At 42.1% G+C, this 25004-nt stretch overlaps 1 protein-coding gene across 1 annotated transcript in view; it reads left to right on the top strand.

The window, feature by feature from the left end:
- The first annotated feature begins 11588 nt into the window (after positions 1-11588).
- The window catches only part of LOC124593706 (proton-coupled amino acid transporter-like protein pathetic), a 157089-nt gene continuing 143673 nt past the window's right edge, over positions 11589-25004 (top strand). The window contains exons 1-2 of the mRNA XM_047132016.1: positions 11589-11653; positions 22831-23103. Of these exons, the coding sequence (XP_046987972.1) occupies positions 11589-11653; positions 22831-23103 (338 nt within the window). The remainder of the gene's footprint in view (positions 11654-22830; positions 23104-25004) is intronic.

Raw genomic sequence — 25004 nt, 5'->3', positions numbered from 1 at the left:
TCACAGGAGGCATCTACCGACGGCCCGCGGATAAGTGATGCCCATTCCCACACGAGTGACGTTACACACTCCCATACGTGTGACAGTGCTACAGGTGCATGTGACATTCCCCAAAGAGTGATGTGTGGGATGACTCCCCCTCCTACAGGCAGCCCCCCGCCTCTCCCCTGTTAGGATTTAGTGACATATCAGAGGCCAGCCTCGGAACGTGTGATGTCGCTGACGATGACTCAAGTGGAGATTCTGTCAACCCGTAAATGGAAGTGGTAGTGAATGTCAACACAGATTTTATTTGCAGCTCTGAAGTGTTTTTCATTATGCAGCTGGGTAATATGTGTGTCTTCTACGAATGAACCAGCCCCCCAGTGACAACTTAACCCACATTCATCTTCTCCAGTCTGTCCCCTTGCCTGTTGCTACTGACCCATCAACGGTAAAAGTCCTATGTTCTGCAACAGGCATTCAGGTTCACTACCCCAGCTCCTCACAATGCACTGTTGAATCCCCGGTTCCCTTGACGGCTGTACAAGGATTTGCTCGATCAGGCAGGACCATTCGCGCCCCTCTCTGGCTCGAAGACTTCAATTACTAATGTAATGCAATGTAAGGTATGGTTTCGGTTTAAGCACCCTCTCCCCCCCCCCCCCCCCCCCCCCCCTGGGTATTACTTTACATGTGTGCCCCAACATTTATGTTATGTGCTCCACACTCTAGATGGGGGGGCACTAGTGTGGCGACTATTGACTAAGTTGTGTGTAATATCTTTGTTTTGGCAAGCTCTTTGCAAACAGTATGTGGCCACACGTGAAACAGTACACACGTGAACTGAGAATCAAGAATGTTTATAACTGTATATGTGTGCTTCCGAGTAATAAATTAGTGCTTATTACGTGTTATATACTGTGCATCATTGGACCCTGCAATCCTACAACACTAAACCCATGCATTCTTTCCTTTCATAAAGAAGCTGCTATCGTCCACAAACAGTATGGCATCTGCTGTTAAAAAGTGTTGTGGTACACCGTTAAAAAAAAAACAAGAATAACAATGGGCCCAATACTGAGCCCTGAGGCAACATGTAATTAACATTTTATGTTCAGATTGGTGTACTTTGCCTTCGTAACAAATTGCCTCTCATTGTTTCCTGTCAGATAAATATTATCTGTTGAACCACCCATAGAAAACACTAGAAGCACCATAATTATTTAGTTTATTGTTTGTCACAAAGCCAATGTATCGTGATAGTAGGCAGCACAAATGATGTATATAGAAATGAACTGAAAGTAGCAACAAGAGTATTAAGACAGACACTTGGTACATTTGAGGATCAGAAACTGATTGTGCTAGGCATACTGTATAGACATGATCTTACTGAATCGTCAAACGTAAACAAAGAGATCCACAAAGCAAACAAGGCTTACAAAAAGATATGTCAATCCACTTTAAATGCTGTTTTTCTCACCCTAAATGACATGAAAAGAAAGCACTTTACAAGACATGGAATGCACCTAAATAAGTGGGGCAAATAATTAATCTCCCAGAGGATCAAAATGTGCATGACAAATGTTTTTTCTAGAAGTGGGAAATATGACAGTTGCAGTGCCAAAAGCAGGAGAGATTTGCAGAGTATCTTGCACAAGCAAAGCGGTCAATGTCGTGGAAAACCCTGCCTGCCTAATGAATCCAGCTGTAGCAATGCTACAACATAGAGAATGATCATATATAGAAGTAAGTGTCAACAGGAAAGCTTTTGTGACAATACTGGCAACAGCAGCAATAAAAGACCTAGAACCAATGTCTACAGAGGGAAAGGAAATGGTCACAACATGTACATCTACACAACCAGCAACAACAGCAGCAAAAAATGACTCAGGAGCAACTCCACCAGAAGAAAAGGAAACAACAAATGAAATGCACAGTGTAGCAAGCAGGTGGAAAACAGTGCCTCCACACCATCTGAAAGACTTTTTACTATCAACCACGAAGAGGAGGAGGCCACCACAATAAGTACAACTAAATGTTTAGCAGTACTTTCCCAGAATATACAATCCACAAAAAACGAAGTTCAACAGAAGTAAATTTACAAACATGAGACAGTTCAGTTGTGTGTCTTACGGAACACTGGTACAAAGGTAATGAAATCTCATATTTAGTCTTAGCCTCATAAGAACTTCCTTGTTTTTACAGTAGTCTCTCCATGAAAGCTGGGGGTTCATGTATTTATGTGGAGAGAGGTATTTCATTTAAAGACAGAAATGACCTTACAGCATTAAGTGTTGATAAACATTTTGAACTCTCAACTATTCAAGTAACAGAACACAACAAGTCAAAAACACAAATGGTAATTTGTGTGTACCGATCACTGAGTGGTGAGGTGGATATTTTTTTCTCAAAACTAAATCAAACACTAGATAAGGTATCTTGCTCAAAAACAAGCATAATTGTCTGTGGGGACCTCAATATCAATACAATGAAGTCAGATGATATCAGCCATGCCCATTTAAATGTTTTGTACAGTTATGGCATGACTTCACTTGTAAACTGTCACTCTAGAGTAACCAAACGATCTTCTTCATTGATAGACCATGTAACAACAGATATAGACAGGAAAAAATGCTATATACATCTTCAAGATCTAGGCTTAGCAGATCATTTGTGTCAGAAATTAAAAGTGAATTTTGTGTAGAAAAGCCCCCTAAATGAAAAGTATACAAAAGGCTCTTCTCAAAGTCAAGCCTGCATGAATTTTCATCCCAGATACAATATGAAGGGTGGGAGGAAGTCTATGCGAAAACAAATGTGAGCAAAATGTTTAATAGTTTCATGCCCATTTTTAAACTAAAATTTGAGGAAGCATTCCCCAAAACTTTGCATACCATTGCAACTTCAGAAAAAAATATATGGATAACCAGATGTATCAAAAAAATCCTCTGAAACTCTTCAGTATCTTGCTTCAATCAAAAATAGACAGATTGACCCAGCCTTTTGCAATTTTATAAAAACTACTAGTGAATCTGCAGAAAGGTACTACTAGCTGCTAAAAAACTCACAAACCATAAAATACTACAGCAGGCAGGAAACAAAAGCAAAGCAGCCTGGAATATTATCAAATGGGAAACAGCAAACACAGAGCAAAATCATTTTAATTCACAAATTAAGAACACAAATAGACAAATGAATCACTCAAAAAAATGGCTAACTTTGTAAATGTGTACCTCAACAGCATTGCTAAGAAATTACAACAGAACTTTCTAGACACTTATGTCTTACCCATCCAGAACCATTCACCAAGCTCAATGGCACTCTATTCAGCAACTGAGAAAGAGATCGCACAAGTTTTACATCAATTAAAAAATAAAATAATCAACTGGTCTAGATGAAATACCAGCTTCTGTCCTTAAAGAACGTGTAAATTCCACAAAACCTCCATTAACAAAAATAATCAGTGAATCATCCAAATCTGACTGTTTTCATGAGCACCTAAAACAAGCAAAAGTGAGACCATACTTAAAAAAGGTGATGCAGAAAATGTAGAAAACTACAGACCAATCTCTCTACTGTCCACCATTTCCAAAATTATTGAAAAAGTAATGAAAAATAGGTTAATGCAGTATCTAAATAAGTTTAACTTTCTTTGCAAAGAACAACATGGTTTCAGCCCAAAAGAGATACAGAATTGGCTATTGCACAGTTTACAAAGGTAATTCTTGAGGCGCTGGACAAAGGTGACCAAGTGAATGGAATTTTCTTGGACTTATCAAAGGCATTTTATACAGTGGACCACATAAATTAGAGTTACTAGGAATAAGACGTGTGATTAAGAAGTGGTGAAGTTCTGCCTAGAAAACCAGATGCATCGTGTTGAGATTTCACATACTTCAGAAGGATTTATAGTAAAACACTTACCAGATCCAAAAAAATATTAATATAGGCATCCGGCAAGGTAGTGTATTAGGTCCAGTCCCTTTTCTTATTTACATTAATGATTTACTACAGAGTATCAGATGTGTGGAAAAAATACTATTTGCTGATAACAGCAAAATAGTGATCACAGCCAAAACTCCAACACAGTTGACAGAAAAGGCTAGTGCAGCCCTCAGAGATGTTCACAAGTGGTCATGGAAAAATAAAGTAACTTTAAACGCAAAGAAAACTAATTGTATGTACTTCCGGTTGAATAAAAGACACAATGATGGTGAATTAACAATTAATGATGATAAGAAAATGTGTAATGGAAACCAAATTTTTGGGCTTGAAAGTAGATTGTCAACTGAAATGGACAGAGCATAAAAAAGCTTTAACAAAGAGACTATCCACAGCGTGTTATGCTCTACGAATACTTGCAACACTGTGCAATATTTCATGCCTCAAAATGACATATTTTGGATACGTGCACTCAATCCTCAGTTATGGAATCATGGGAATATTCAGTCTGTCTTTAACGTGCAGAAAAGAGCTGTATGGATAATAACAAATAGCAGCAATCGGGCCAACAGTACCAATTTATTCAAAAAACTGGAAATTCTGACTGTCCCATAGACTATAGCTAATGTGAGGAAAAATAATCATCTGTATGCTATAAACAGCTCAACACATGACCGTGAAACTAGATCCAGCCACTACTGATACCTAAAAAAGAAAAACAAGTCCAAAACACAGAACAGTATGTTACGTAATGTCCTAAAACTGTACGACAGGCTCCCACAGGAAATAAAAGGTGTAAACAAACTTCATATCTTTAGGCAAAAGGTAAAAACATATTTATTAAGTAAAAGATGTTACAAAGTAAATGAGTATTTAGCATAATTGTAGATAGCTATAGACACATATATCACATAGGCCTATATAAAGAGACAGTATATTGCATACCTGTAATTATTGTAAGAATTGACCTGCAAAAAATTGTAAGAACTGAATTGTAAACATTGTAAGAACCCATGTATGTTTTAGGTCATAAGACAAAATGGACAACATCCTTACAATTTGCATTGTTAGAAAGATGAATAAACATCAATCAACCAATCACATTGGAAAGGTTGAAAAACAAAGCACATTTTAATTCATTATCCTCTATAGCTTTGGAAACAAGTTTTAGTTAATGGGAGAGAAGTGTCTCCATTGATTAGCGTTTTCTGAAAACATTCTATGTGCTGTGGCCTTCTCCACCAGACATCACAGCGCCTAGAATATCAGCAACCAAACTGACAGCCAGCAGCCGCGGTTGCCCGCCTTGCAGGCACACCAAAGCACTACACAACCGACAGGCAACATTGATGAACGGTCACAACAACAACGCTACAGCAAAGACACCAGCGGCCGCCAAGGGCTACTACCGGCCCACATAAACATGAGGAAGAGGTCACTGCAGATCCTGGAACTATTTTCAAACGTGATGGAAAATAGTTCTGAGGTATTCATCCGCCGAAGTGCTATAAAGGCCAGCGCTTGGCCACACATCAGCAGTTCATCGACCGCCAGCAGACATGGATAGCTGCCGCCCTGGCAACCCAGCTTGGATCTTCTCGCTGATCTCTGGATTAGGCTTGGTATATCGGAGAAGTCTCTGGCAGAGACTAGTAGGAACATATTTCAGTTATTCTTGTAATGAGTTGTGATTCGAAGATGGATCACTGTTTTGTGTTGGTGTTATACTTGGAGAATTTGTTTTGGTTAATTGAAGAGTTCAATAAATTGTTTTTGGACTTGATCGTTAGTTTCCTCTGCTTACGCAGACATATCACTATGCAGTAACAAGAACTTTGGCTTTGTCTAGAATATCTAGTAATCAATCATATTGTATAGTGGCGTCACTTTGAACTAATTTTGGATTGTGTTTCAAACAAAATCATCTGATGCATGGTAGTTTTGTAAGTTTTGTAAAATGACTTGTGGTTATCACGTATTGTACAACCGTAATAACACACTTTAGATGTAGAATATACATTTATTTAGCACAGAAGTAAGGAAGAACAATATGGCAGTACAAAAGTTATGCGCATAGACAAAGCAAAATCAAAGATGATCGAGTCCAAAGATATGGCACTTTACGCCAGAGGCACCACAGAGCACCCCCCACCCCCTCCGGTAGTGCAGAGCACGGCGGAGCAAAGCTTTCTTACTCAAACACAAAATCTTCATGCCAGTGCGGCGGTAGAAGGCGGCATCCAGCGTGAGAAGTGGGCACGTCGGAACCACGCCAACAGGGTCACGTGTATCAGACTGCTGCTTAGGCGGCGGAATGTTGCCCGAAGTCATGTCATCGGCGTCAGTAGGTGGGGCAGCGGCGACAGCAGGCAGATCTGAAGCGTCGGAATGCAGGTCAGAGAGGGACCATATCAGTTTTAAACGGTTGATGGAAACTGTTTGAAGTCGTCCATTGAGATGAATTACTAACATATTCACTCCATGACGTTAGACGTGGTGCAGGCCCAAATAAGGTGGTTGGAAGGAGTCATCACGCAGCATCATGAATTCACATGATGCCAGGTCCTTGTGGACGAACACTGGCGGCGTGGTATGAGGGCGAGGAGGGGGGTTCGTAGGTGAGCGACGTGTGCATGCACCCATTCCACAAGGGCCAGAAGGTCGATCACATCAGCCGACAGTGTGTCCTCTGTGAATTTGCTGGCAGGAGGAGGGGCTCTCCGTATAGGATCTCGCCAGCAATGCTTTCAGGTCTCCTTATGGGCAGAGAGGGTGCCAAGTATGAACCAAGGGAGGGCCTCAGACCATAACCCACCGTGACACATGAGCACATCTTTTAGAGATTGCTGCCATTGTTGAACCAGGCCGTTCGTCTGCAGGTGATAGGCCATATTGTGGAATTTTGCTACACCGCACAGCTCACACAGTTGAGCAAAAATCATGGATTCGAATTGTTGTCCCTGATCGGTAGTGAGTGAAAGAGGGCAGCCAAACCTTGCGACCCGTGCAGATAAAGAAGTGCGAGCAATGATTTCTGCCATTATGTCGACGAGAGGAACTGCCTCGACCCAACGGGTTATGTGGTCGATCATAGGTAACCCTCAGAAGGGGGAAGCAGACTGACCACATCAATGTCGACATGCTGAAGGCGACCCCTTGGGGATGTCAGACTTGCCTAATGGAGGCTGCGTGTGTCTGTTGACTTTACTACTTTGGTGTGGGACACACACACAGGTGCAAGTGCGGCAGTCATGCCGCACGCTGGGCCAGACAAAGTGTTCAGTGACTAGTCTCATCATTGCCCGTGTTCTGGGGTGTGCCAAGTTGTGTAAAGCATTGAAGATCCCACGCTGAAAAGTGGATAGTACAAAGGGGCAGGGGGAGCATGTAGACACGTCGCAAAGGACCGGGGTTGTCAACCAGTGTAGGACAAGAGGTTGTACAGCGAGCGAAGACTCGACGTCCGAAACTAATCGCTGTCTATCGATGTGTTTGATCTGCAGTCAGGTGAGGTCATCTAAGTACAAGGGTGTGGTAAGCACTGAGATACGAGATAGATGTTCAGCTACAACATTCTCCACACTGCAGATGTAGCAAGCATTCGAGGAATGTTGGCAAATTTAGTCCGTATGGCAGAAATGTCTTGGTGGAAGGTCCTTTGCCGGGTTGCATATCGTGTCCATCAGAGGCTTACGATCTGAGTAGATAGTGAAAGGTTGCCCCTCGAGGTCACTCTGGAAGTGTTTGATTGCCTCATAAACTATGAGAAACTCGTGGTCGAAAGCTGACCACTCACACTGGCTCCTGGTTAGTTTTTTTGAAAAGAAGCAGAGAGGCTGGGTAAAGTCAGCAGTGTGCTGTTGTAAAACAGCACCCACAGCTGAGTCACTTGCGACAGTTGGAATAGAAAAACGGGCTTCAGGATTGGGGTGGACAAGTGTGACAGATTTTGTGATGACTGTTTTGAGATTATCAAATGCGTTGAGCATGGGTTTGGTTCAGTTCAACTTTTGTTTCCCCATGGTATTTTTGCCGGAGAGGGTGTCGTTGAGGGCCAATTGGACTGAGGCGGTTTGAGGGATGTGGTTGGCATAGATAAAATTTTACCATACCCAGAAAACAATGGAGTTGAGCATAATCTTCAGGAAGAGGCAGGGCGAGAACGGTTTCGACATGAGAATCCGTTGGTTGGAGGCCGTTGGCTGAGACAGTATGGCTTAGGAATGTAACTGATGTAGAACAGAGTTGAGATTTATTGTGGTTGATGAAATGCCATTGGCTGTGAGAGCTGAATGGACTGCATCAAGGTGAACCTGGTGCTCCTTGGCAGAGGAGGAAAAAATCAGAATGTCGTCCAAATAAGCAAAAGCAAAAGGCATAGGTAGCAAAATGGAATCAATGAACTGTTGCCATGTCAGTGTGGCATTTTTCAAGCCATAAGGCATGTAACAGTATTCAAATAGGCCGAAGGGTGTGAGGATGGCTGTCTTTGGAATATCCAGGGGGTGCATAGGAATTTGGTGATATGCCTTCGAACAGTTTAAGACAGAGAAGAACTTCGAGCTGTGCAGTAATTGCGTGAAATCCTGGATATGAGGAATGGGATAGTTATTGATAATTGTCCAAGCATTAAGGGACCTGTAGTCCCCGCACATGTGTAAGGAGCCATCCTGTTTAGGAACAAGGTGGATAGGTGAAGACTAGTTGTTGTCAGATGGTCGGAGCACGCCTGAAGATAATAAATCCTGAATGATTTCTTTCGTGAGCAGAGGTTGGGAAACGTTAAGATGCCTAGCTTTGTAACGTACAGGTGAGCTGTCTGTGGTGTGGGTTCTATGACAAGTGCCATTGCTGATGGCCGATACCTGCGGAAGGAGGCAGGCAGGGGGCCACGGGAGGGGGGGCCATGTGCAACGACTGTTCACTGACCTTGCCAGACTGGAATAGCGTGGCCAGGGCGTCAGCAGCAGATGACGACAAAGAGCATGGCGTGGCAACCACATGATGTGAGGAATGCCATGAAGTGAGAACAGGAGCATCCTGTACATTAGCCTGCGACGACGTGGACACGGTAGCAGGCTTAGGGAAGCTTGACACACGAGCAGTGTAGTGCGAGTGATAGTTCCGTATGTTGCGGTTCTGCAGACGGGTCGCAAATTGTACTCCATGCATGTGATAATTCAGCAGAGGCACTGGCAATGCAGGTGCTTAATGCCTCATTATGTTGCGGAGCTCGTTGATTTGTGCACACATGTCCGATAAATCAGAGAGCCATACAGTAATAAGCTCAAGCAGAGGTGCGCATGTGGAAAGCATAGCCAAGGAGTCAGAGAGCAAAGTTGTGCTGAACTTGTTCAAGCATGGATCAGTAGAACCAGATGTGTAGCAGAGGGTGGTGACCTGCAGGTCTGGGAAAAGTTCGTAATGGTGTAGGAAGTCCACCGCGATCACAGGTTCATCCACATCAGTGACATGGAAAGTCCAAGGGAAAGTGGCGACTGGTGATATGCGAAGTGACATCTTGATGGAGTCAAGGACCATGATAGGAGAGTGATTTGTAGCAATCAAAGTGAGGTAAGCAGGAGAAAGCATGCTGCCTGCGTGCTTTGCCGGGATAATGCTGACATAATGCTGACATCGGCACTGGTGTTGACGAGAAACTGAGTGCCTGATAACAAGTCCGTGACATAGAGGCATTGTGCCACTGGAGCAAGTGGTGCAGCACCGGATGGTAGGCACTGTGAAGGATTGTGGCAAGACGCGACGCCTAAATGCCAACGCGGCAGTTGGTGAGTGGTATCCCCATAAGTAGCATGGTACCAGCATAGCAGGTAAGCTTGGATGCGAGGCAGTGTAGGGTGTGAGGGGGACACAGCTGACTGCGTCGTTGCTTGAGACAACTCGGGCTGTTACTCGGGCGGGGTCAGCTGCTGTTGAGAGGCTGCAGCCAGTATCCCCTGTAGGCTGCTAGATGGCAGCTCCTGACAGGCTGCTGAGGTGAGCGCGCTGGCCTCTACCAGCAGAGTGAAGAACCAAAGGTGCAGGCATGCCAACTAGTGGCGATGAGGATGTCATCCATGACAGGCGGTGTCGGTGATGAATGATAGTGTAGGCTCGGTCAGCCGCGCATAGGCAAACCTCAAGATGGTCAGTGACGTGAGATAGCAGGTGAAGTTATAGGTCCGATGGCCATGTGCAACGACTGTTCACTGACCTTGCCAGACTGGAATAGCGTGGCCAGGGCGTCAGCAGCAGATGACGACAAAGAGCATGGCGTGGCAACCACATGATGTGAGGAATGCCATGAAGTGAGAACAGGAGCATCCTGTACATTAGCCTGCGACGACGTGGACACGGTAGCAGGCTTAGGGAAGCTTGACACACGAGCAGTGTAGTGCGAGTGATAGTTCCGTATGTTGCGGTTCTGCAGACGGGTCGCAAATTGTACTCCATGCATGTGATAATTCAGCAGAGGCACTGGCAATGCAGGTGCTTAATGCCTCATTATGTTGCGGAGCTCGTTGATTTGTGCACACATGTCCGATAAATCAGAGAGCCATACAGTAATAAGCTCAAGCAGAGGTGCGCATGTGGAAAGCATAGCCAAGGAGTCAGAGAGCAAAGTTGTGCTGAACTTGTTCAAGCATGGATCAGTAGAACCAGATGTGTAGCAGAGGGTGGTGACCTGCAGGTCTGGGAAAAGTTCGTAATGGTGTAGGAAGTCCACCGCGATCACAGGTTCATCCACATCAGTGACATGGAAAGTCCAAGGGAAAGTGGCGACTGGTGATATGCGAAGTGACATCTTGATGGAGTCAAGGACCATGATAGGAGAGTGATTTGTAGCAATCAAAGTGAGGTAAGCAGGAGAAAGCATGCTGCCTGCGTGCTTTGCCGGGATAATGCTGACATAATGCTGACATCGGCACTGGTGTTGACGAGAAACTGAGTGCCTGATAACAAGTCCGTGACATAGAGGCATTGTGCCACTGGAGCAAGTGGTGCAGCACCGGATGGTAGGCACTGTGAAGGATTGTGGCAAGACGCGACGCCTAAATGCCAACGCGGCAGTTGGTGAGTGGTATCCCCATAAGTAGCATGGTACCAGCATAGCAGGTAAGCTTGGATGCGAGGCAGTGTAGGGTGTGAGGGGGACACAGCTGACTGCGTCGTTGCTTGAGACAACTCGGGCTGTTACTCGGGCGGGGTCAGCTGCTGTTGAGAGGCTGCAGCCAGTATCCCCTGTAGGCTGCTAGATGGCAGCTCCTGACAGGCTGCTGAGGTGAGCGCGCTGGCCTCTACCAGCAGAGTGAAGAACCAAAGGTGCAGGCATGCCAACTAGTGGCGATGAGGATGTCGTCCATGACAGGCGGTGTCGGTGATGAATGATAGTGTAGGCTCGGTCAGCCGCGCATAGGCAAACCTCAAGATGGTCAGTGACGTGAGATAGCAGGTGAAGTTATAGGTCCGATGGCAGTTTAACCATCCACAAAGTCCAAGGCACAATGTCCAGCAGCGCTTGATCATCAATTAATGTACAAAGGTGCTGCCAAAGCTGTGAAGGTGTGCGGTCATCAAGGTGCTCATTGTGAATAATGCGGTGGATAGCCTCTGCTGGAGGGTGAGAAAGGCATTCGATGACAAATAGTTTCGCCATTAAATACATGGGCGAGGAGATCAATGATGAGGTCTGTGTGAGCATGGAGGTGGCTCACCAGACAGATGAAAGGTGCGTGGTCATCTGAAATCCCATGGGATATCCAGTAGGTGATCCACCAATGTGAACCAAGTCTTAGGATTATGCTTTTGCAAAGCAGGCAGCTTAGGAAAGCTTCTGGGTAACAAATGTTGATGCAGCACTGGTAGGCAAAGATCTGGTGTGCGGGGCAGGAAGCCCCCTGACATCGGGTGTGCAGTAGCGGTGGACAGTGCATCCCCCAAGGTCTTAGGTGGGGGCAGCCACAAGTAGCGCGTGATGTGGAGTGAGCAGGTGCGACCGATAACATGATGTGTCCCAGGTGCAGGCCTGACAACGAATGCAGCATGGGTGTAACAGCTGGTGGCATTGCAACAGCAGGCAGAAGGCGGTCATGATGCTGCCACGGGGGGCTGATCCAGTAAATAGCATGGGCAGAAAAGCTGGTGCCGTTACATAAGCGGGCGGAAGGTGATTATGGTGTGGGCCAGCACAAGAAGTCTGTTAATGATGAAAAGAACCACAAAATAACTCGCAAACAAATGATGACAATATAAGAGTCACGACTGTAATTATCACGTATCATAGGGCAATTCTGGGTTTTTAGGAACCCCCACCTGGTTCAGTCTCCATGACCAACTACATCCTCACCCACAATTACTTCTTCTTTGAAGGTGTTACCAACAAACAAATCTGCGGTACGGCTATGGGCACCCGCATGGCACCATTCTATGCTAACCTATTCATGAGCCATCTAGAGGACTCCTTCCCAAAAACCCTGACTCCTAAACCCGTCACCTGGTTCAGATTGATTGATATCTTTACTATCTGGATTGAAGGTGAGGACACCTTATTCACATTCCTCCAGAACCTCAACAACTTCTCCCCCATTTGCTTCACCTGGTCCTACTCAACCCAACAAGCCACCTTCCTAGATGCTGACCTCCACCTCAGAGATGGCTACATCAGTACCACTGTCCACGTCAAACCTACTAACCAACAGCTATATCTCCACTTCGACAGCTGCCACCCATTTCATACCAAGAAATCTCTTCCGTACAGCCTAGCCATCCATGGTCGTCACATCTGCAGTGACGAGTAGCCCCTCTCTAAATATACCAAGGGTCTCACTGAAGCCTTCACTGACCATAATTATGTTCCCATCCTTGTACAAAAACAAATCTGCCATGCCTTATCTTTCCAGTCTCCCACCACCTCCCAAAGTCCCACAGTCCGGCCACAAAGGAGCATTCCCCTTGTAAATCAGTACCATCCGAGACTGGAGCAACTGAATTACATTCTCCGCAAGGGTTTCAATTACCTCATGTTGCGCCTTGAAATGAGAAAAGTCGTACCTACTATCCTTCCCACCCCTCCTAACATGGTATTCTGCCATCCACCTAACCTACACAATATACTCGTCCATCCTTACACAACCCCTGCTCCCAATCCCTTACCTCATGGCTCATACCCCTGTAATAGACCTAGATGCAAGACCTGTCATGTGATCTACAAGCTAAGCTGTAACCACTATGCTGCATTCTATGTAGGCATGACAATCAACAAACTGTCTGTCCACATGAACGGCCACCGACAAACTGTGGCCAAAAAACAAGTGGACCACCCTGTAGCTGAGCACACTGCCAAACATGATACCCCTCAGCCCAAACTTTCGTTAGTCACTCTCCTCACCCATCCAGCCCCCTCCCAGTTCCCATTCCAGCACTCCACAGCCGTTATTTCACCACCACACCCAGTCTTTTAATTTCTTTTATTTTTATTTCTCTCCTTTCTGCTACTTACCCCCTCCCCCCTCCACACCTTCTCTTCTACCCTCCGTCTAAACTGCAACACTTCACTGTCCGCCACTCCCACCATACTATCCCTCCCCCTCCCTGCCCCAGCCTCCACCTTACCCCCACCCAATCGCCACTCCCATCATGCACTGGTGCTGCTGCTCGCAGTGTAGTTTCAGCTCTCTGAGACTGCAGATGTGTGTGCAAGTTGAGCTTGCTTAAGTGTGTGTGTGTGTGTGTGTGTGTGTGTGTGTGTGTGTGTGTGTGTGCGTCGGGCTATCGCAGCTCTACATCTCTGCTGCATGGTGAGTAGCAACTTTCCTTGTCTTATATTGTTACAAAAAAGACCATCTAGTAACACAGACAAGCACGTAAACAAATTAGCTTTAGTGGAGCTATTTAACCTTTTGAATAAAAAACTCTCGGTGTACATGCCGCGTCAATTCAGGATAAAGCTCCAAGCTTTCAACCACTACATCCATGATCGTCGTCAGGGCTAACACTGACTGTCGTAAACTAGCGAGGTAGCCATATTTAACCTTTTTTTTGAATTTTGATCATTTTGTTTTGTATCAGATTGAAATAATGTGGTATGGTTTGGCACTGCACAAATTTCAAAGAAGGACTCATATGGAGAAAATCAACTGACGACCCGATTAAAAGTCATTATGTCGTGTTGTTAAGTTTGTTGAAGGTGCATGAAACGACATACTTTTTAATTCAATTTAAATAGGCCTCACATTAAAAACTTATTTTTATTTAACTAATTACTTTCTCTTCCCCATGAACCATGGACCTTGCAGTTGGTGGGGAGGCTTGCGTGCCTCAGCGATACAGATGGCCGTACTGTAGGTGCAACCACAATGGAGGGGTATCTGTTGAGAGGTCAGACAAGCGTATGTCTACTGAAGAGTGGCAGCAGCCTTTTCAGTAGTTGCAGGGGCAACAGTCTGGTTGATTGACTGAGCTGGCCTTGCAACACTAACCAAAACGGCCTTACTGTGCTGGTACTGCGAACGGCTGAAAGCAAGGGGAAACTACGGCCGTAATTTTTCCCGAGTGCATGCAGCTTTACTGTAAGGTTAAATGATGATGGCGTCCTCTTGGGTAAAATATTCCGGAGGTAAAATAGTCCCCCATTCAGATCTCCAGGTGGGGACTACTCAAGAGGACGTCGTTATCAGGAGAAAGAAAACTGGCGTTCTACGGATCGGAGCGTGGAATGTCAGATCCATTAATCGGGCAGGTAGGTTAGAAAATTTAAAAAGGGAAATGGATAGGTTAAAGTTAGATATAGTGGGAATTAGTGAAGTTCGGTTGCAGGAGGAGCAAGACTTCTGGTCAGGTGAATACAGGGTTATAAATACAAAATCAAATAGGGGTAATGCAGGTGAAGGTTTAATAATGAATAAAAAAAATAGGAGTGCGGGTAAGCTACTACAAACAGCATAGTGAACGCATTATTGTGGCCAAGATAGACACGAAGCCCATGCCTACTACAGTAGTACAAGTTTATATGCCAACTAGCTCTGCAGATGACGAAGAAATTGAAGAAATGTATGATGAGATAAAAGAAATTATTCAGGTCGTGAAGGGAGACAAAAATTTAATAGCCATGGGTGACTGGAATTCGAGAGTAGGAAAAGAGAGAGAGGGAAACATAGTGGTTGAATATGGATTGGGGGAGAGAAATGAAAGAGGAAGCCGTCTGGTAGAATTTTGCACAGAGCATAACTTAATCATAGCTAACACTTGGTTCAAGAATCATAAAAGAAGGTTGCATACATGGAAGAATCCTGGAGATATTAGAAGGTATCAGATAGATTATATAATGGTAAGACAGAGATTTAGGAACCAGGTTTTAAATTGTAAGACATTTCCAGGGGCAGATGTGGACTCTGACCACAATCTATTGATTATGAACTGTAGATTAAAACTGAAGAAAGTGCAAAAAAGTGGGAATTTATGGAGATGAGACCTGGATAAACTGAAAGTACCAGAGGTTGTACAGAGTTTCAGGGAGAGCATAAGGGAACAATTGACAGGAATGGGGGAAGTGAATGCAGCATAGGATCAAGTAGGTAAAAAGACGAGGGCTAGTAGAAATCCTTGGGTAACAGAAGAAATATTGAATTTGATTGATGAAAGGAGAAAATATAAAAACGCAGGCAAAAAGGAAAACAGATGTCTCAAAAATGAGATTGACAGGAAGTGCAAAACGGATAAGCAGGGATGGCTAGAGGACAAACGTAAGGATGTAGAGGCTTATCTCACTAGGGGTAAGATAGATACTGCCTACAGGAAAATTAAAGAAGGTTGAAGGAGTATACAGAGGGTCTATACAAGGGCGATGTACTTGAGGACAATATTATGGAAACGGAAGAGGATGTAGATGAAGATGAAGTGGGAGATACGATACTGCGTGAAGAGTTTGACAGAGCACTGAAAGACCTGAGTCGAAACAAGGCACCGGGAGTAGACAACATTCCATTGGAACTACTGACGGCCTTGGGAGAGCCAGTCCTGACAAAACACTACCATCTGTTGAGCAAGATGTATGAGACAGGCAAAATACCCTCAGACTTCAAGAAGAATATAATAATTCCAATCCCAAAGAAAGCAGGTGTTGACAGATGTGAAAATTAGTGAACTATCAGTTTAATAAGTCACAGCTGCAAAATACTAACACAAATTCTTTACAGACAAATGGAAAAACTGGTAGAAGCCAACCTCGGCAAAGATCAGTTTGGATTCCGCAGAAATGTTGGAACACGTGAGGCAATACTGGCCCTACGACTTATCTTAGAAAATAGATTAAATACAGGCAAACCTACATTTCTAGCATTTGTAGACTTAGAGAAAGCTTTTGACAATGTTGACTGGAATACTCTCTTTCAAATTTTAAAGGTGGCAGGGGTAAAATACAGGGAGCGAAAGGCTATTTACAATTTGTACAGAAACCAGATGGCAGTTATAAGAGTCGAGGGGCATGAAAAGGAAGCAGCGGTTGGGAAGGGAGTGAGACAGGATTGTAGCCTGTCCCCGATGTTATTCAATCTGTATATTGAGCAAGCAGTAAAGGAAACAAAAAAATTTCGGAGTACATATTAAAATCCATGGAGAAGAAATAAAAACGTTGAGGTTCGCCGATGACATTGTAATTCTGTCAGAGACTGCAAAGGACTTGGAAGAGCAGTTGAACGGAATGGATAGTGTCTTGAAAGGAGGATATAAGATGAACATCAACAAAAGCGAAACGAGGATAATGGAATGTAGTCGAATTAAGTCGGGTGATGCTGAGGGAATTACATTAGGAAATGAGACACTTAAAGTAGTAAAGGAGTTTTGCTATTTGGGGAACAAAATAACTGATGATGGTTGAAGTAGAGAGGATATAAAATGTAGACTGCCAATGGCAAGGAAAGCGTTTCTGAAGAAGGGAAATTTGTTAACATCGAGCATAGAATTAAGTGTCAGGAAGTCGTTTCTGAAAGTATTTGTATGGAGTGTAGCCATGTATGGAAGTGAAACATGGACGATAAATAGTTTGGACAAGAAGAGAATAGAAGCTTTCGAAATGTGGTGCTGCAGAAGAATGCTGAAGATTAGATGGGTAGATCACATAACTAATGAGGAGGTATTGAATAGAATTGGGGAGAAGAGGAGTTTGTGGCACAACTTGACAAGAAGAAGGGACCGGTTGGTAGGACATGTTCTGAGGCATCAAGGGATCACAAATTTAGCATTGAGGGGCAACGTGGAGGGTAAAAATCATAGAGGGAGACCAAGAGATGGATACACTAAGCAGATTCAGAAGGATGTATGTTGCAATAAGTACTGGGAGATGAAGAAGCTTGCACAGGATAGAGAGCATGGAGAGCTGCATCAAACCAGTCTCAGGACTGAAGACAACAACAACAACAGTAACACAGAAAAAAATCAAATATATATTTTTGATTAATATGAATATCAGCCAGCAACATTGGTCTTTAAATGGTTTTTATCTTATAAATCACTCACAATGAGCCCATTTCAGCATAGTGGCATGATCAGCTGTTCTTACTTGTAATATTGTAGCTGCCATTTTTTGTCTGTTTTTAGAATTATTAGTTTCTCCTTAGCTGTATGTTGGAGACATATATCTGACTTCAGTCAGTTTTTATGTATGCTATTTCTCCCTTGACAGCATGGTTGACAGTGGATCAGCAAAATGTCGAAATGGGCTCATCATGAGTAATTTATAAAATAAAAACCATTTATAGAGCTGTGTAGCTGGCTGATATTCATATTAATCATGTAATTAGAAGACATATTTTACACTGTTGGCCCCAAAGAACAAAAATGTATTTCTGAAATTTTATAATGTTTCAAAAATTGGTGCAAATTATTTCCTGAAGTATATTACTTTGCATCACTCAATATAAACTTTATTTTAAGATAGGGCAATACCATGGGATAAATGTACCCTCTTCACAATTCAATTTTTTTTATCCTATAGAACAATAATGAATCAACACATGTATATTTTTCAGTATTAAAGGGAAAAATAATAAAAATTCAGTGTTATGTAGCTCTTTTATATAACAGGTAAGAAAAGTAACAAACATGAACTAAATTTAGTGTTGTTTTGCTAACAAAAAAAAAGGCCAATGCTTCATTAGGTATGTTGGCATATCAAAATGTCAGGGACTACACAAGGAAAATGTTTCCACAGATTCACCACCACTGACCCACTTGGGTATTGGTAAAATGCTTATTTTGCTTAAAATTTTTGGCTGTTTGTACATCCTACCATATCCTGCCACTTGTAGAGAAGTACATCTTTATTTACAAGCCATTTGTAATTATCAGGAGATGGCATCATGGTATTTATGGTTGCATTATCTTCCTTAAAACTTACAATAACACCAGAGTAATGTTTATTTTCATTTTGTACAACCACAAACAACCATTCTGCTTACTGATAGGTTTCAGTTTTTTCTCTGCTTTTGATAGGACCTCTTGATTCACTGCAGATACTGTTAACACTTCCATTTGATTTCTTCTGTATGATTATGAATTTTTGTCTGAACTTCTGTCAAGCATTTGTTCTTCTAATAGATCTTCATCAGTAGAATTGTCTGTATTTTTCTCTCCTTAGGCTGTTTACTAGTACCTGGTACTGATTTAGAAGCATTTTGTGACATTTCGAGCAAGTGTTCCATGAGGTCCTAGCTTCTGTTTACACTTTACTGTACCATAACAACATTATTATATTATCAGTTCTTATTTCCAATATAACAAGTTTCATCCCAAGCTGAATCACATCTAAAATCAAGTCATGTAAATACTGTGGGGCTGCAATCGTCTACCTTGTCAGTGGTGCAAAGTTCCCCCAGCTTTTCCAGAAAATAATCTTCACAGCTGCTTTCAATCATATAGTTATAAGTAACATGTTGATTACAATTTTGTGGGTTTGATTCAGACAACAGATAATTTCAACACATAAATAAATGTCATTTATGTTCTGTTTAAATAGTTTTACAGTAGCAAAAAACACTTTTTCTTGGTAAAAGTTACCATTAAAAGTACATTAGTACAGATTAGTTAGCAGAAAATATCCAGGATAGCAAGTGGAAGAGTGACTCAAACTCATGGAGTAGTAGAAACTGTCAACTGTTGGACACAATTGAAAATGTTACACAATATTTATTGGAATAGGAGCTACACAGGATTGGATCTTTTTTTCAGTGTGGCTAAGTTACTACTGTAGGAGCAAAGTAGTCCTACTTCATTTTATTTTTTAATTTTTATTTATTTATTTATTTATTTGAAGTTTTGAATGTCAAACTTGTCACTGCTTTCATAAACTGGTAATACTGTTGATAGCTTAAGTCAACTTGAAAACACCCCTGTCACAAAGGAATAATTGACTACACCAGTAAATTGAGAGACAATATTGTCAGCACTATACTAAACAGTTTTGTCCAGGATGCTATGAAATCATAAGTAATTTTATTCTGTAGTTTACTCATAGTCCTTTGCACTTCAAGTGTTACTGGGTATCAGTACATTCTCTTTGTGTTTGGACACTGAATTTGAGCAATACCAATGTAATGGGGGTATTATGTTTGTCTGTGTGATTATTTATAATTTTTGCACTAACTACATTTTTTTGGTTCTCCTTTGAATCATTGTATACCTCTTTTGCTGCTACTATAGCTTTCCTGTACTTTTTGCTAAAGAAGTTCATCTACATCTACATACATACTCCACAATGTACCATACAGTGCATGGCAGAGGGTACCTCGTGCCACAATTAGCATCTTCTCTCCCTGTTCCACTCCCAAACAGAACAAGGGAAAAATGACTGCCTATATGCCTCTGTACGAGCTCTAACCTCTCTTATCTTATCTTTGTGGTCTTTCCGTGAAATATAAGTTGGTGGCAGTAAAATTGTACTGCAGTCAGCCTCAAATGCTGGTTCTCTAAATTTCCTCAGTGGCAATTCACGAAAAGAACGCCTCCTTTCCTCCAGAGACTCCCACCCGAGTTCCTGAAGCATTTCCGTATCACTCGCATGATGATCAAACCTACCAGTAACAAATCTAGCAGCCTGCCTCTGAATTGCTTCTACGTCCTCCCTCAATCCAACCTGATAGGGATCCCAAACACTCGAGCAGTACGCAAGAATAGGTCGTATTAGTGTTTTATAAGTGGTCTCCTTTACAGATGAACCACATCTTCCCAAAATTCTACGAATGAACCGAAGATGACTATCTGCCTTCCCCACCACTGCCATTACATGCTTGTCCCACTGCATATCGCTCTGCAATGTTACGTCCAAATATTTAATCCAGGTGACTGTGTCAAGCGCTACACTACTAATGGAGTATTCAAACATTATGGGATTCTTTTTCCTATTCATCTGCATTAATTTATATTTATCTATATTTAGAGTTAGCTGCCATTCCTTACGCCAATCACAAATCCTGTCCAACTCATCTTGTATCCTCCTACAGTCACTCAACAACGACACCTTCTCATGCACCACGGCATCATCAGCAAACAGCCGCACATTGCTATCCACCCTAACCAAAAGATCATTTATGTAGATAGAAAACAACAGCGGACCTAGCACAGTTCCCTGGGGCACTCCAGATAATACCCTCACCTTCGATGAACACTCACCATCGAGGACAATGTACTGGGTTCTATTACTTAAGAAGTATTCGAGCCACTCACATATTTGGGAACCAATCCCATATGCTCGTACCTTAGTGAGGAGTCTGTAGTGGGGCACCGAGTCAAATGCTTTCTGGAAGTCAAGGAATATGGCATCCGTCTGATACCCTTCATCCATGGTTCGCAAGATATCATGTGAAAAAAGGGCAAGTTGCATTTCGCAGCAGTGATGCTTTCTAAAGCCGTGCTGATGCATGGACAGAAACTTCTCTGTCTCAAGGAAATTCATCATATTCGAATTGAGAATATGTTAGAGAATCCTGCAACAAACCAATGTTCACAAATGGATTCAAGGTATTAGTCTACTTTGCATATTTATGTAGCATTCAGTGACTTTCTGATGATCTTTTCGTTATGCTTGTTACCCATACAACTGATTTTTTTTTTTTTTTGTTAATTTTAATCCTCTCAAGAAGGTGAAGTATCATAACAGTATTTATAGTAAAAAAAGTGTTGAATTTTATATCTACAAACCTGTTAGTTTCCTTGTCCCAATTTTCATTTCTTAAAATGCTGTCTTCATGAATAAACTTTCTCTCTACATATTTGTCATTGTTACATTTCTGGTGAGATTTCTTTTAAATCAATGTAATTACTTGATGATCATAGAAATCTGTATCCATGACCTCTGCTTTATAGCCACATTTTGTTTTATAAATGTATTTTGGGTCAATTGTAAGCTTCAATTTTCCTAGTGGTGTCTTCTTCACATAAATACTTATTTTACGTTCTTAGCGGAATAATCAGTAACTGACCATCTGCATAGTTATTGCCGAACTTAACACTGAACTCCCCAAGAACAGTTATGTATTTTGACTGTCTGTATAGGCAATTAAAAAGGGTTTCCAAATTATTAGCAAATACCTTTAAGACTTTCAGATGATGACCATTTAGACCTGCAATTAGAATTTTACTTTCAGTTAGCTCACTCAAATATTACTGCATTCAATATCTTTTCCATACATCTGACAATTTTAAGCTTTGTTTCCTTTGATTTAATACGTGTTTGTACAAATTAACACATTTCTGTACTATAGATGAAACCCAAGTAGAAAATATTACAGTGCAAAAATGATAAAAATACTGAAAAGTACCAAAATTATAAAAAATTATGAGATTTCTGTAAAAAATGAAAATTACCATATGTAGCTCAAAACAGCAAACTAAGAATATTGAGACACATTTGTTATGTAATTCATAGAAAGTACAAAATTGGAGATATGTGCAAAATTGGAAGAGAAGTGTAAAATTAGCGAAAAGACTGTGCAAGTGGCAGTTATACAATATGTTTACAGAGCTAAAATAATCTAATTACTTAAAACTGTAAAATAATGCCATTGCTTCGACTTCATCCCTGACCCATGTTTGTGTGGTCAGATGCTCAACTCAAACATGAGGGTTGGGAAGGATACTTGAAGTTTACATACAATTTTTAGCTTAGGACAAAGACCTTGTTCTAATTTTTCTGCCAAAATTTAAATTTGCTACTATTTTTACATCATGTAAATTGGCTGAAGTAGGTAAACATACTAGAGGAAAGGGGTGAAGGGAACACAGTTCTGCAGTTTTTCCAAGGTATTGCACAGGGTCGCAGGTAGCAACATCCTTAGTTGTACGTATCTGTACTTTTTTTATCTTTTGTCGTTGTTTTGAACCAACTCCATGTATTGCCCCTAAACAAATAGAGTCAATATTCTTAATGACTAAGGTTTCATTGACTTTAGGCAGGTCATTACAGAAACATTTGTTTTTTTGTTAGAATGTTTTCAATTCTGTTATTGCATTGTGAGAAATTTGAATAAAATCTCAAGCTTTTTTAAAAACTTCCTCCTCTGTTTTTTCAGGAGCAAGCAACTGCTTGTCAGTTTCTTGCTACTGATGCAAAGACTGTAGAGGCACTAATCAACATACTGAGATTTTAACCATATCTGACAAGTGAATTAAGATGGTTTTACCCAACAATGATATAGTATATAGCCAGTAGATGTGTATTTGAGAGAAACAATAATCAAACCCCACCATGATTTAGTATTTCCATGGATTCAGGTAGGTTTTAACCAGTTTATACCTCTGCCCCCATGTCCTTAAATAGTCTTCAAAACTAAAAGAAATACTTTCTTTTGAATCTTAAAGTCTACCATACATATGCTCAGCAACTAATATTGTGTCCATTATATTGAACTGTTTCAGTGACTGTGAAGTGCTAACACACCTCCTGAAGGCAGCACTAGGCACGGGTGTCTTAGCAATGCCAATCGGCTTCAAGAATGCTGGTCTGTCGATGGGTGTGTTGGGATCAGTGCTGGCCACCGCTGTCTGCACACACTGTGCATACTTAGTTGTGAAGAGTGCACACATATTGTATGTGCGTACCAAAGTCAATGCCATGACCTTTCAGGAAGTAGGAGAGGTCACATTTGCCACTGGTCCTGACTGGGGCAAGAAGTTCAGCCGTACTGCCAGGTGAGTAACCTTTCCTAACATCCACTGATGTGTGTCATGCCTTTACTTTGTGTGCAAAATAGCCTAACAGATGAACATATGTGATTAGTTTCTGACATAGGTGGAAGTATTCAATGAAGACCCACAAGGTTCCATATTAAATCCACTACTTTTTCTCTTGTAGAGTATTTTCCATTTAACATACAACAATTAGAATTAATCTTTGCTGCTAATAATGCAAGCATTGTCTATCTGACATGCAGCAAGAGATGAAGTAGTAATATTTGAATTGGCTTAATAACTAGTTTTCAACAAATGTACTCTCCCTTAATGTCAAAAAGTCAAAAACACTGGCTTCCATAAATTAGAGAAAAATAATGAAAACGGAATTAATTGAAAAAAAAAAATGAGGTAACTGATACAGAAATTGAGTAAGTTGTTACAACAATATGTAAACAACCAGTGGGTTTACTGCTGTAAACTGCTTTTAAGATAGATTCTCAAATAATGGATGCTACTCAGTATTTAAATTACTTTAACTGTTTTACAGATTTATTAACAACTGAAGCAATATGATGACTAATCTCAGTTCTCACCTGAGATTACAGTCACAGGTAGTCAACCCACAATAACCTCCAAAACCTTTTGAGAGTGGCTAACTGTTTACAGTGCACTTTCAAAACTGAATCTTGGCAGATAAATGTCACAAAGCAGACATCTAATTACATAGTTAGTGGACACACTAAGTTCCAAAATAGCTTGCATTAAATCACATCAGTGTACAAAGTTAACAGAGAGAAATAAATACCATAATCAAAGCTGATGACAACCTTGAAGCGCAGCATGACTGATATTCGGGCACAAATGGAACTTGTGGGAAATGAGGTCCTATACTCACCAGAGAATAAAATGATTCACCACTTGATTGTAAGATTGAGGTTTTATTACATAAAACTCTGATGTACGAGACATAAACAAAGTACAAGAGAAGAAGGTGGACCTGACTAGTGATCACTAAAAGAGCTTCGGCTAAAGCTCCAGAGACCATCAAAGACTATGGTGGTGTAACTATCAACAATCACCACAGAGAACCTCCCCCCCCCCCCCCTACCCACACACACACACACACACACACTGTGCAGCATGGAGGAGGACTAGAAGTGTCAGTGCAGCAGACAGCAGGGACAGGTGGTGAGTGCTGTTCAGAGTCCTGAACATCTGTATTACTAGTCAGCTCATGGCTGGCCCCGTGGAGGGGGAAAGACTTGACGGACTGTTTCTCATAAGGTATGGTCGTGACTCGATGCTGAAGGCTGAGATGATGAAGTCCCGTAGCCAGTGCGGTGGATGTAGGGTCGGCTTGTGTGGGAAATGGAATCATTTGGTCATGCGCCTTAGAGTATTGGCCATGAGCTGAAGGGTATGATGACCATAAGGTGGCCATTTGTGTTGATCGGAACCAAAACTTTCTCATCAGTGGCATCCAGTTGAAGGTGATAATAATGGAGGAGTGTGATGCAGTTAGTGGTTGGGTCGTGAAGCAAGTGTGAGGAAACATATAGTACGAAGAGCGTGCCATTGTGTAATTGGAGGGAAAGGTCATCAGTGCATTATGATGAAATGTCAGTGCAAAAGGTGGCCACTCTGGATGGGATGGGGCAAAGATGTAGAAGAAGGCAGCAGGGGAGAAGGCACTTCACATGCAGCACTCATATCTGTGGGCACACACGGCAGAAGTGTTGGGAGAACCTCTAGACTGCTGGGGTACCCAGAAGAAAGAGCAGTGGTGGTGGTGGTAGTGGTGGTGGTGGTGGTGGTGGTGGGGGGGGGAGACATGTTATGTGTAACACTCAAATCTGAGGGCATAGTTGGTGAGTTGCACATGGGTGGATCTAGGCTGAGAAACTTGGAAAAAGGTCATC

The sequence above is a fragment of the Schistocerca americana genome, chromosome 1, assembly GCF_021461395.2.
Source record: "Schistocerca americana isolate TAMUIC-IGC-003095 chromosome 1, iqSchAmer2.1, whole genome shotgun sequence".
NCBI lineage: Eukaryota > Metazoa > Arthropoda > Insecta > Orthoptera > Acrididae > Schistocerca > Schistocerca americana.
The sequence above is the reverse complement of the archived record's forward strand: the minus strand, read 5'-3'. Positions and strand labels throughout refer to the sequence as shown.